Source organism: Buteo buteo, chromosome 1 (assembly GCF_964188355.1).
Source record: "Buteo buteo chromosome 1, bButBut1.hap1.1, whole genome shotgun sequence".
Lineage (NCBI taxonomy): Eukaryota > Metazoa > Chordata > Aves > Accipitriformes > Accipitridae > Buteo > Buteo buteo.
The window spans coordinates 49,488,974-49,503,490 of NC_134171.1; the positions used below are offsets into that span (position 1 = coordinate 49,488,974).

Below are 14,517 nucleotides of genomic sequence, written 5' to 3' on the forward strand. Positions count from 1 at the left end.
CCGACGCCGCAGGCCACGGGGGAGCGCCGAGGGCTCTTCGGGGGGAAGCTGCGTGGGGGTGATGCCGCCCTGCCGGCTCGGCCGGACGCGGGGTACCACCGCGACCCTCTCTCACCTCAGCCTCCCGCCGGATGCCGAGCACCCTGAGGCGCCTTGCACCCGCCGCTCCCTCGCGCCCCGCCCCAGCGGCCGGGCCGGGCCGGGCCGAGCCCCGCCCTGCCCGCAGGGGGCGCCCTCGCGCCCGCCGCTCCCCGCCGGGAGCTGCCCGACCCCCTCCCCTGCAGGAGGTGGTCGCGGGGGAGAGAACCGGGGTCCCCGCGGCAGCCCCCCGTTCCGCAGCACACGCCCACCATGCGAGGGGAGCGGCGGCGGCTCCCGCCCCTTGACGGGGAGGGGCGGCCGAAGAGGTGAAAGAAGCGGCGGGGGGTGCCGGACCCCGGAGTCCCGCGGGAGGATGGGACGGGAAGCGCTCTCCCCTCCACCGTCTCGGGAAGGCGGAGAAGGACCCACGGCAGGCGGCGGCGACCCCCCGGCCGCGCCCCCCGGCAGCGCGGAGCCCCTGCCCAGCCGGGGGGAGACCCGCGCGGAGAACGCACACACACACGCCCCCCAGCCCCCTCCACGCCGCGCCGCGCCCCTCACCTCCGCGCCCGCGGGAGCACGCGGCGCCGCGCGCAGCAGGGCCCGGTGCCGCCGCCGCCGCCTCCTCCCATCGCGCCGCGGCCGCGCCGCCGGAGCGGGCGGGGGCGGGGCCGCGCGCGCAGGCGCGGCGCGGGCGGGGCCGCGGCAGGTGACAGCGGCGGCGGCGACAGCGGCAGCCCCCGGGAGTGCCCCGGCCTCCGCCCGCCCTCCCCCGGGCCGCGGGGCAGCGGCGCCCCGTCTCCTTCCGTCGCCGGCCGGTGCTACCGAAACGCCTGTGCGGGAGGAGGGCGACCCGCTTTTCCCCAGCGCCCAGTGCTGCCCGCTGCGGCGGTGGGCATCGGCGTCCGCGGTGGGTCGTGGTCTAAGCAAGCTCCTGCAAAGCTGTTGGATGGGCATAGGAATATGTGTGTGTGTATATATATATATATGTATATATATCATTTACCGCATGCTACCACCTGACTCACAGCAACTATTTCCATAGAAACAGGGCGGCAGCGCTCTGGGCCACGCTCCCGGTTAGAAGGAACGGGCTCCCTTCCACGGCTGAAGCCTTTCGCCTTCTGCCCTGGCTCCCGGGCAGGCATCCCTTTTTCCATTCCCTCCCCACACCGCCACCACACCCCGGCACTTCCCTGTCAGTGTCCGAAGTGGATGGGGCGAGAAAGCATCAGACAGACTTAAGGTACGATCGCAGCCCTGGGTTAGTGTCCCCCTAGGCAGCTCACATGACTTGTGGACACCTGAAAGCCAAAGTAACATCCACAGATGATACTGCAAATACATTGTCTGAAAATATTTTACCAAGAGATTGGATCACATTTCAAAAATAAAACCATTTTCCCAAAGAGTAAAGGTGAAGCGCTTTGCTTGAGTAAATATATAGTCACAGCTGTAAGGAACAAACACAGCGTCCACACCCCAGCACTACTTTTTACGGGAAGCCAATTCCGAGGCAGGATCAGAAATGCTTCCTTTCCTGAGAAAGGAGGGAGGGAGAAAGAAAAAAACCCTCACCTCCAGCCTTGCACAATCAGCCACCAGAGCTTCCGAGCTGAGCGCGAGAGAGAAAACAACACGTAGGCACGGCCAGGGGTGAGAAGGCAGGAGCAGGAGGACGAAAGTGTGTCTCATCTTGGTGCAGAGTGCTTAACCTGTACTGCTGCCTCTGCCCGGGGGTCGGGAGGCAGGAACCGGAGGAAGAGGGGGAGGCCAGGCAACCTCCTCCGGACCCAGACCTAGAGCCCAGGCCCGTGGTTGCTGAGGTTACATCATCCCAGCTCGTGGTTGCTGAGGCTACACCATCCAGGCTTACAGTTCTGCGGCCAGAGATCTGACCTACTGGTCTGGCAAGACAGCCTGTTTGAGTCACTCGATTTAAAAAAAAACAAAAAACCAAAAAACAAGTATTAGAACAAAAGGAAAATTTAAGGAATGCGATGTCAGAACCTGGTCATTTAAGCTCAAAATTCACCAAGTGAAAAACAGTTCAGCTGCGGTAAATGGCAATTCATATCACGCCACACATCTCCGCTTGGCAGAGTTAGCAGCAGCTGGGGAGGACACGCTCAGCTTTGAGCCAGCACGGACATTCCTCAAGAGTGTCGGGTCACCCCTGAGGTCGTCAGTGAGGAAGCGCATTGCTGCTTGGACTGTAGCTGCTTGTGTTGGAACCAAAGAGACTCGTATTCGTTGCTGCCAGTCATGAGCACAAATGTTCACTCAAAGTAAGATGGAAAGAGCAAGCCAAACAAGAGACTTGCAAAATGGCATTGTCTTAAAAAAATAATAACCCAAAAACCGAACAGGGCAGCAGAGGACCTGGGAGCCAGTCTGGACGTGAAGTTAAACTCTTAACTTTTCCTCACCCTGTGGATTTTTTCCCCAGAGCTTTTCCAAAAGACAATGTTAGCAAATGAAGTTTTCAGCTGATATTTTCCCCCTAAAAATGTGAACACTCAGCAGGCAAAGATTTTGCCCACATGGCTAAAATTAACCCGAGTTACAAACAACTGAAAACAGGTCTTTACAGTAGGAAGTGTTAAGCAACTTTAATAATAGGTAGATCGAGCAGCCCCACCTATAACAAGCAACAAATGCACCTCCCTAGAACAGATAGCATTTAGATGGGTTGGTATAATACAAGAACAAATCCTACTGTTAATATTTTAAGATTTCTAGTTAATAAAATGCTCCAAATGGTTTTTAAGATGACTACTTCTTTTAAGGCACTACCTTTTTTTTCTTATGAGGAAAAAAAAAAAGTCTTTTGTAAACTGCTTTTCTTTAGAGCACAAAGAGCTTCTAACGCTTTAGGCTGAACATGAATTTAGTGGCCAAACAGATCTAATGGGAACAAAGCAATTTATACCACCTGAACAAGAGGTGTCATCTTCATTACAAGCACTCATTTCTACAGTGTTCAGACAAAGGCAGGAGACAAAGTTAATTGTGACACGCCAGTCAGATAAAAACCAGGTTCTATTTGGTTTCAAAATTAAGCACTGTGGTAGTTAACCTCTCAGAAAAAAACCCTGCAATTCATTACCACTATCACATAAAACTAGCATTATGCATACACATATGTAAGAAAGGCAAATCAAGACTGAACAGGCAACACTATTTTTAGCATTATTTAACTCTTAAGTGCTTGAATTTACAGCCTTCAGTATTCTTTAAAAGGCAGCAAGGTGTATAATTATTTTTTTAATTAGCACAGTAGGACATACCATTTGTTCAGTACCATCTACTAGGAACACATTGCTGATAGCTGAACTGTTCCTGACTGAACCAATGCATTTATGCTGGCATAAACAGTAATAACAGGGCAAACCTGAACTAAAAATTTGTTTCAGGTTTACTCTGTTCTATATCTGATCTCTGTACTTAATTAAGAAATGTTATCATACAGCCACACTGATACCCATGTAAGTTCTACCAACCGATGATGCAAGGGAACTCTGGAAAGACACTCTTGAACTCTTTTTCTGCCTCTCCTGGCATATCAAATATTTCCATTCTTCCAATAGCTACTATCTTTAAAGTGGGTTCTCATAAAAAGATGAGACTGAGTGTATTTTCTCAGAAAACAAAGTTTTTTCCACCAACAGCAATTACCAAAAGTTGAACACATTTTGCTGAGTGCAAGTACTTAACAGAAATACACAACCAATAGCAGACAGCACAGAATCGTTGCTGCTCCTGCCCCCTTCATAAAAAAAATTTTTTTAGAAAGGCAGCTAAGTGTAAAAAGTAATGCTTTTGTGCCAGCACTCTCAGCCGTAGGAAACAAAAGATCTGCAAACTATAGATTGAGCTTTTATATCCAAGGCCATTGCTCTGTAAGGTTCACACGCTGCATCTCTGCATTTCAGTATAGGGACTCTGATGAAACAGCAACACATCACTTTTTCCCTTCCACTGCTGCTCCATCAATTTATGCCCCCCTTCTCCAAGGAAGGCGCAAGCCATCCTACTTGCTACTCTTATGCTACAGGGTAAGGTACTTCCTTAATTCACTTCAAACTATTGCCATGATGACAAAAATGTGTAAAACACACCCCATCTACCTGGCCACTTGGTTTCTATATAAGACTGACAGAAACGCAGAGAAAGGACCTTGATGAAAATAGGTGCAGTAAGGTGAAAAAGACTGCTGTCACAGACACAGAACCATGCTTTCTATGCATCATTAGCTTTAACACCAAAACAACCTGAAAAAACCACAAAGATGTCAAAGAACTACTAACAAGGCCAAGTAACAAGGAGAACAGAGAAAAAATATAAACCAAGCAACAGTCAACTCCTCCGTGGATCTTCTCATCAAAAAAATAAACTTCCAATTTGACACAACTTAGCTGCCAGTAGTCGGATAAGTTTGGGGTGGGGACAACAACAAAATGTGAAAAGATTAATGACAACTTAAAAAATCTGTGACTAGTACAACCCCCACATCAAGCATACAGCATGGAAAAGATAACCAGACTAAAAAAAAAACAACCCTAAAGATAATTGCAGAAGAGGAATGCTAAATAATTATAACATCTTATTATTCCTGTAACACCACAACAAGGAACAAGAGCAGATAAGCAGAGAATAGAAACTGAACATGCCCCCCGTTCAGTTCAAAACAGAGTTGAGGGGAACATTTAGCTTTCCTTTTATATTACTTTGATCATTTTTTTGAACCAGAGACAGAACAGAGATAAGGTTGCTGGGAAAACCAGTTGACAGAAGATTGAAATCAAGCTGTTACTTTAATGATATTGGTGTGTTACTGTACTCTACTTGCATAGATCTCTCTTCAAATATAATTATAGATACATTTTATAACCAGAAAGGTTCTTTGTAAAGGCTTGACAAAGGATGAAGTATGCCAAAGAGGCTTGTTAGAGAAAAAAAGGCGTTTGTAGAATTCATACAAACAAAATAACAGGAGCTACAAGTTTCGTACAAGCCAGGAGTGCAGATAACTTATAGTATGGTCACTAAGAAACAAAACAGCTCCCTGGGTATCTGTTTGGTAGAGAAGCTACAATAGCGTATCTGAAACGCTATTAACTGCTTTAAATTCTTCCTGAGAAACCTCGCACAACACTAGAAGCACTAATGTGGTAACTTGCAACAGAGATGAAATCTTTCAGACAAGACTCTACTAGGTAGGTATGGCGCCCTCTTCAAACAAACAAAAAATCCATCCTGACAACCGTCTACCTAGATAAATGCCAGCATTACAACCTTAAGATATTTATACAGCTTTTTTGTTAGTATCAGAAAGCCTGACAACCGTAATTACTTCCCATTAGAAACTTCAGAAGTGTCTTCCTCATATGATCACCAGAAGCAAAAGTTTCTAAATTTGGTTAGATGTCTTATATTCAAAGTTAGTTCTTTACATGAGCTTGAATTATTTCATAAGCACATATATTTGAATGGGGGCAAAGGAAGAAAGTTGAAGTACTACAAAAGGCAATCAGTTTAATATCCTATCGATCAGCTGAACGCAGAACCCTCCTCACTGAGGCTATCAATTACAACAATTGCTTGGGTGAGCAAAATGGAAGTAATTCTTCCTTCCCCTGGTATTAAACAATACACAGACAGATTTTAGCGAGTAGTCTCTTTTGTCCAACCTTTTCTTCCAGGTGAAGAGCCTCTAGCAGTTTTAAGCCATTGCAAAAGTTTGAGGGTTACACAATGCCACATGGGTCATTCCTGCATGAGGCAATTTGATTCAAGTTCACTTTTACTGTTTCTGACAGATCAGTTCCTTCTGGGCAGGGACTATCCTCAGCAGGAAACATGTGAATCTGAGATAGAAACCAATAGCACATTTTCCATATGTATCCTTTTCCTATAGTGTTCTGAAAGCTGATATTTCAATTGTAGTCAGTAGGTTTGCATTCTTCATCCTTGCTATAATGCTATCTGCATTTCCTAGCTCAACTGTACAGTTATACAGCTAACTTCTTTCTTGTACCATCATACCATATGCATGCCAAGATTCAGAGACAGTGGAAGTCAATGGCTTTGTAAGAGTTATAAATGTAATGAAATATCCTTTAAAAGGTTAAGTCAAGAATTACATATACTGAAAGATTTGTTTCACTGTGAGTTTAAATTCAAGTTGAACTTGCACACTATTAAATCACCCTGAAATAAAACACCATCACTGTTACCTAGTACTGCTTTACCAGAAATTCTTGGGCAGGGATGGCAACTCAGAAAAACAGGACTAAGCTTTCACTGCAGAAGCCGAGTTCTACTCTTAACCATCACAAGTCAAGGAAGTTTGACTGCAAACACTTTAATATGAATACAAAATTCACATAGGATATACATTCGAGGGAACATAAATGAACTATTACAAGAGATCCTGACAGAATAAAAACATAAAGAAGGCTCTGTCAGGCCAAGAATTTAATGAGGAATGATTAAAAAGTTTGATTTACAGTTACATTACAGTTGTGTTAAACACTGAAAACTTTAAGAATGTGAGCTGAAAGGCATTTGAACATACAGTACATAAATCATACAATCCACACCGCTGTAAATAACAGATTTGAAGTATTTCATTTTACTTAATAGAACGCAAAGCAACATAACGTGCAAATGAAGACTCCAATATATTGAATTTAAAATGTCTATAATAAAATTGACATAGAATTTTACATTTAAGGACTACATGATTGATGGAGAAATTAAAAAAGTATCCTCCATGTTACTCCCATTACTGAAGTACGCTTTTCAATTAAATAGAAAAACCATACTGGCCCAATTTGCTCTCTCAAAATCATACCATGAAGGTTAACTAAAGCTTTAACTTGCTCTAAATGTACAATGAAACAGCGTTTACACAGTCTCTTTCCCCTTATTGGGAACTGACAAACCATTATGTGAAAGGGTTCTTGGACTATGTACACTGGTGGAAAATATTATCTAATAAAAAGGCACATACCTGTGATTTAAGGCTAGTACGGTATTTGTTTCATAGAGAAAGTAAAATTTTAAATGAAATTAGTACATTGCATGGTTGGCCTCATTCAGCAAACCACTTGGTGCAAAGCAAAAATATGTGCTTAGAAGCCTCAGACCGACAGTGATTCTTGCTTTAGTGTTTCTCTTCTCTTTTTTCTTTTTTGAACCTATGATGGAAAGGTACATCTTTTAAAAAGGCATTTGCTGCAATTCCACTAGTCAATGAGCCATCTGCTACTGTTGCCTTATATGCAGATATCGCATATAGGCCTTATATTATTAATCTGCAAAATACTCTTTTAACTCTCTCCTTTTTAAAAGTCATATGAAAATTACTAAAGATGTTTTCTATATTCACCTATAAAATACCAGATGTTGGTACAAATCATGTAAACCTCCATTTGGAAATATTTTGACTAGCCACCAAAATGACCAGAAAACACAAACATCATTTGTCAGTGCAAATCTATAATAGTTTTGTTTCCCTTCCCTCCCTCCCCCATCCCACTTACAGAAATAACCACCAACCTTTACATAAAAAAAGGAGTGCTTTATATTTGAAATGACAGAAATTATGTTTGGTTACCTTAAAGTCACCCACTTTCCCAACAAATTCAGTTCTACAGTATTAGAAAAGGGGAAAAAAATTTAAAGCTGTCTGTGCAAGAATCACTACAACAGTCCTTCAACCCCAACCCTTAATTATTATCAGATTTAAAGATTTTAGGTTAACATTGGGTCCTCTTCTCTAACCCAATTACTGTTCTTCAAGCCAGGATGGGGCATCTGCTCCAGGAGTTTTCAATTTGATGTGGAACTGTTTAAGTGTCTGTTCAAGCTGCTTTTGATTCCCAGCAAAGTACGCAGCAATGGCATTGTGGAACAGAACAAGCTGATTGTGCAACACCTTAACCTGCAGGCAAGGATAGAGATAAAGAGGAAGAGGCAGATGTTAACCATATCACAGGTCAGTTATAAAAAAACAGGTGTATTTGAGATGCTCAGACTTCATACAGGTTTATTTAATAAAAGTTCAAAAACACAAATACAAAATTCTTCAACATTAAAGCAATTTAGAGTTTTCATAAAGTATTCTTAACAGTCAATACCGACTCAGTATGCATGGACCAAAAGCAATTCACTAAACAGCATAATGTTATCAAATATCAAACACTTGACTGCAAGTACTTGATTCCTTGAAATTAGATGCCAAGCCTCTGTATAAGATACCTACCTGCAGGCTGAATGGACTTCCCTGAGACAGTACATGACAAATGCATTAACTAAGTATACAATTCATTTATTTGCCCCCCTTGCAGAAAGTTGCCCTTTTCCAGCTCATGTATACCTAAGTCAAATGAAACTGATGTTCTTTTCCCAGAAGTATTTCTTGACCATCTCCTGTAACACAGGATTATTTACAGCACTTGGTCAATATTTTGACTGTAACATTTGTGCAAAGTAGTCATGAAACACACAGGTCACAGCAGCAATCAAAACTTGGGGAGAAGAGCACAAGAGCAGCTGGAGGCCATCACTGTTTTTCTCTTCCAGTCTAGTCTACGATGACAAGCTATAGCACTGATGAAGTCAAAGTTAAACAAATGTTACATTCTTATCCTAGCACACCAGTAAACCTGAAGTTGTGAATGATGAACAGTAGTATGCTGAAAAGGCATCTGTCCAGTTTCTCCTACAATCAAAACTTGTCCTTTTTGTTCTCAAGTGCACTCTCAGCCCAGCATAACCTTACTCTTGTGTCAGAGCCCAAATCCCTAAGGTGGTGGCCCTGTAACTGTTTTCAGCCTGCAAGACCTTGAGCTCAATAGCATTTAGCCAACAGAAGAGAATGGAGGAACAGGGTGGCTGACTGAGCCCAAAGGGAGCACGTGGTAGGTAGCAGATTAAACTTTCTCTACTCAAATTTTGGGTCACTGCCTCGTCTCTCAGCACAATCCACAAGGGACAATCTACTATTGTCATGCTGGGAAGCAAAATTGTCCTTGGGCCAGGTCTGGCCTATGCCTACCAGTTGGCCATGCCTGTTCTAACAGGTTATTGGGCTAATGTTTTTCTGAAATGCATGCGACTCAACACACACATACTTCATTGCCTTCATTTAAGAAAAGATCTCAAATTAAAAAACAACATATATTAAACATGCTATTACACTGGAAGAGTATAACATTTACACTATTACAAAGACATGTAATAATATACTTTTAAAATGGAATACTTTGAGAAAAAATGGGCTGAGCATGTGTGTGTGTGCATGCATGCACACAGGTGTATATAGAATTTTCAGCACTAAAAGTTGGAATTTCTTTTCTGAGTATACAACTTTTTTTTTTTTTTTTTTCTGAATAGCCTTATTTCGTGAATTAAGTTTTGCCCATAAACTGACAACTGTACAGACCTTAGTATGCTACTTAAGTCATAACCTCTCTTTGGTGGCCCAAATCTTGGTCTAAGTTGCTCTGACAATTTGAAAACTGGTATCCCTATGTTTTCTCCCCTAATAATTCAGGCTGATTTAACTAAATACATGTCAAAGAATAGGCTTTTTACCTCATTAATGGTGTAAAATGGTAGGTTATTCCATCAAAAGGGTCTCCAAGAAAAAACACAAGAGGTGTGTATGGTTAGAAAGGAGTTCACCAGGCACATCATATCTTGAGACAATGTTTTTTTCATTTACAATAGACTTCACAAAATTCATCACGTACAGACATTTTAACATATAGGAGATAGAGAATTTAGCTAACTACACTTGTTCAACAAACATAGTTCAGCTTTTCCAAGTCATAAAAGATGGCTTCTTTTTCAGTTTGTGTGGGAATGTACCTATATAAATACATGTATTTTTTTAATCTATAAAAATTTTCATCCCAAAAATATTACATCATACAAGTGGAAAATGTCACAACAACATGAAGGGTTTGCTTTTAAAAGTTTAGAGAGCAAAAAATTTAGCAGTTACAGTCTTGAGCAGATTCTTTCATCATTGACACAGGAGACTTCACACAATCCAAGCTAGGAATTCTACATAGAAGTACACTCACTATTCTAGCATATTATTAAAATGCTGCAGGAGTTTTATTCATACTGTTTATAGGAACTGAAATAAAACAGGGGTAATTAATCCACCTTCCCAGACTAAGTTCATCAATTTGAGATCAAATTTGGTACTTTCTTAGGGGAGCTTTTAACAGAAAACTTCTGTGAACTGTCCTTAAGTCTTCTGATAATTTTACAAATTCAGTCAGGCCTGGGCTCAAGCATGCATGCACACACAAACAGAGGCAGGAACTGACAGTGTAGAGGCAGATGATTTGGACTGAAAAAATATGTTTTGGTGGGGTTTTTTGAACTACCAGAGCTACCTCATTGTATGAGGTTCTATCCCCAAGCCACATCATTGTGGTGTAAATTTTGTGATCATTATCAAACTGGTTGCAGAGGTTCAAGGTGTTACAACTTCTGCTCTCCTCCTTCAGAAACTGATTGCTAATTGAATCCCAAAAGTAATGGTGGGATCTTCTTATCCATAGCTTCATTCAGAAAACTTTAAGATTAAATTTCTAGAAAAAGACCACTTAAACTGTCTGACACTGTACAAAGAAGCCCTACTATGAAGCAGCAGCCAGCTAAGAGAAAAGAGAAAACGCTGTAACATCTCAAATCACCTGATGTCCACTGCAAAAACACCTGCAATCACAGCTAAGAATTGGACAACAAGTATTCACTTAAAGCCAAGTTCAAACCTAACCAGTTTTCCCATGAAAGAATCTCAGCCTTACCCACTCCCGTATCCAGCCATTGATTCGTACTTCCACACTATGTTTCACCTTAGCCCTCTGTTGGCAAAACATTCATGCAGTTATGTAGTCAGTTGGATCAGGGAACAGATCTAGATTAAAACTAACCAAACAACATATTCACCTCAACCTGGATCCGTTCCCCAATCTGATTCTCTGCACAGCTGCAAAAACACTTTTGTAAACACAACAGAGAAGGCAATGTGGGGGAAGGGGGATAGAAGATGAAGGGACCACTTTTTTTTTTTTTTTTTGCAGCAAAGCCTTGAAGTGACTGTCAGACTACAGCGCTGAAGGCCAACTCTTGAGCACCAAGCTGTAGCACCTACTCCAGTAAAGGAGCATTTGAAGATTTGCCTTTCAAAGAATGTTAATGGTATGTTGCTAAAATATGGGTTCCAATGTATGACTAGCATGCCTGTCAAAAAGCCATCACGTTTTACAGCTGAACATCATTTAAAATCATTGTTCCTTAATTAACTACATACACCTATTTGTTCCTAATTACGAGCAGAGTATGCACTCCATAATAGACTTGGCAAACTTAAGTCTCAAAACAAAACTGAACTTTGTGGATAAGCATGAAAAATGGGCATGCTCTAAACATTAAGTTTCATATACAGAAGATACTATAGGTTGGATCCGAGTTTTCACATTTCCTCTGGATGCACTTAACATTTAATTTCTTTTTAAATACTGTCCTCTTCCCCCCACCTTCCTCTGAAAACCATACTTTCCATGGCACAGTAAGTACAAATTTCTTTACATCCTCCTCATTCAGATTTTCAGCCATCTCAACAACCAAAAAGACTACCCTGATTCTAACCTTTCTGTCAGTTTGTACTTCTTCAAAACTATCAGAATCGTTTCCCCTAGCTATCTTATTTGAAGTTATTCAGTCTAAACAGTTACATCATCTGGGTTTCCATTAGATGGCATATTGCTTTCATTTGTAAAAGCAAGCCTTTAAACATTAAACTCCTGAAGTACAGCTCACAGAAATGAATTCAATTTCTTCCTCTACACAGAATGATATTTGACATTTCTCAAGTGCATACATGAATCACAGTTTTTCCTTTCTCAAAATTACAATGCCTTTTCAAAAATTTTTCAGTGGCAGAAATCTTTAAGCTAAGAACAGGCCACAATCCTTATTAGGAAAAAAAAAAATTAACTATTTGTAAGCTACAGATTTTGACTGCAGGTATTCTTATACTCATTACCCAATACCACAAACTTGCACAGAACTCTGCTGGCTGGGGATAGCACCAATACAACCTTGCAGCAACATTAAAAAAAAATAATTTCTAACTTCAAGATCAAATGCTATATTGAAAGTGAATAGAAATCTTGTGTATCTTGGTTTTACAGACAGAAACTTGCAATCCCAGCTTTACTGTAATGCAGTTCTCTGAAGCTTTGGGGGCTTTTAATTGAAATGCTAACATGTAAACCCAGGAGAAGAGGCACAAAGAGACTGCAACCACATGATGTCTTTTTTCCCGTAAACATAGGCCCAGCTAGATTACGGCTGTTTGGTGACATTTGCAGCAATGCACCGATTGGAGCCCACCAGCCAGTTAAACTGGCTTTATAGTTCCCTTGCAGTAACAGCTTGAATCACCTCCCCATTTTCCCTGCTCTCCTCATATGTCATGCTTAACCAAATATGGGACACAACTTTTGAGTGGGAGCATAACTGAGTGCATCTAGTGGAGGTACATTTACAAAAGAACACCTAGGATTCTGTTTTAACGTTAATTTGTCAGGCCAAAAATACACAATATTGGTCAGACTGTGAAAACATTTATTGGGAGATAATCATGAGCTGATTTATCTAATCTAAAATTAAACCCTAAATTGCTTAATTGCTTTGCAATGGCAAGGTTTCATTACACAACTCTGTTTTCAACACAGAAATGATAATAACATCTAAGCTTGAGACTACACTGTACTACATCCTGTATCAACATATACAAGACTTGAAGCCCAAAGGTTTAAAATCTACAATAGAAAAATTATATGGCTACCATACCATTTTCTTACCTAAAAAAGCTTCTTTAATTAGACTCAGAAGAAATAATTCACATCTGGATTCAGCACCATGAGAATATGTATTAATAAAATTGATGATTAAAGATTTGCATGTTCTAGTATATTGTAACATGAGTCTGGCAAGGCCGCACCTTGATATAGCTGCTCAAATACTAGCCCCCATTTGCCTTGTATGCAATAAGCCTGCAACAACACAGGCTTTCTAAACAGGCTACAAAAAGGCCCTTTGTGAGAGACTAAGCATTTTGTCCGTCTGATCTTCCTTTGTTTTGATCTCCCATTCTATTAATGGGCACCAATGTGGTCCTGGGGACAGACATACAAAATGGCAAGCTCCTGTTACTAAGAATATAGTATCAGTATAACCAGTATAATTCCCTCCCTGGGACTACAGAAACAGCTTAACAATACCAAAATCGCCCTTCCACTTGGGAATTCAGCATCATATATGCTCTTCAGTTTAAGCAATCTCCTAAACCGTGCACTCCTCCCACAGCTGAAGCAGCTGTGTTACAGACACACTCATACAGCTGTAGCCATTGTGCTCTTTCTTGTTTCTTTCTTCTCCTTCATGTTAGGCACATGCTATATTTATAGATGTTTAAATTATGATGGATCATAGCAACTGTTATTATGTACCTTTGGAAGAAGTAGAACATCTGAGATTATTAAATCTAACTGAAATTAAAATCTAGTTGCTATACTTACTGATCCTATATTTACTGAGTTAATAATCCGTTAAAATATAAAAAGTAATTGACTTAAGAGCAGTCACATATACTTTGTATGAGGCTAAAAATTAAAAGTAATATTTAGAATGGTTATATAGCTGTCTGGCAAATCAATTGTGCATTCCAATTCCTTAATACTAGCTGCAGTATAAGCATGAGGTCTAACAGGAGCTCCCCCCCCACACTGACATTAAAAAAAAAAAAAAAAAAAAAAGAAAAAAAAAAGAAAAAGAAAGGTTGACACCAGAAAAAGGAATAAAGACTTCAGATTGGTAAGGAATCTCAGATAACCACTCATCTCTCAGATAACCACTGCCTCCCACTACACCCCAGGAAGCATTCTGGGCAATAGAAGAATAAAAACTAACGGAGACAGATGCAAGCTGGAAAAAAAAGTGCTCCTGAAATGAAAATAAATTTAGGATTAGGATTAAGATTACATATTGTTTACTATGGAGAATCCTATACAATAAATAGAAAACATCAAAGTAAAGCTTACCTGAGTAAAGTTTTGAGTAGATAATTATATTTAAGCCAATATTTGACTGTAAGGGAAGTCCTTTCTATGGCTTATTTGGGAACAAAATTACATCCACCCTTTAGCAAATATTTTGACATCTCTAGTGTCAAAACTGAGAAATGTCAATCAGTGATAAAAAGGCTTAAGCATGTGAAAGTACTCTATTAATCTAAAAGCAAAGGCAGGAAGGAAAAAACAATCTCCTTCAGAAACAAAATTTGTAGGCTGTGACTGCTAACAGGATGCTTGATCTAATTCAAGACTGTCACTAGGA

At 41.1% G+C, this 14,517-nt stretch overlaps 1 protein-coding gene across 5 annotated transcripts in view; it reads right to left on the reverse strand.

Annotated features, from left to right (window-relative positions):
- Positions 1–6,428: 6,428 nt before the first annotated feature.
- ARFIP1 (ARF interacting protein 1) overlaps positions 6,429–14,517 on the reverse strand; it is a 45,031-nt gene continuing 36,942 nt past the window's right edge. For all 5 annotated transcript variants that reach the window (XM_075029710.1, XM_075029693.1, XM_075029716.1 and 2 more), the window contains one exon: positions 6,429–8,032. In XM_075029710.1, the coding sequence (XP_074885811.1) occupies positions 7,877–8,032 (156 nt within the window). In that variant the 3' untranslated portion in view covers positions 6,429–7,876. The remainder of the gene's footprint in view (positions 8,033–14,517) is intronic.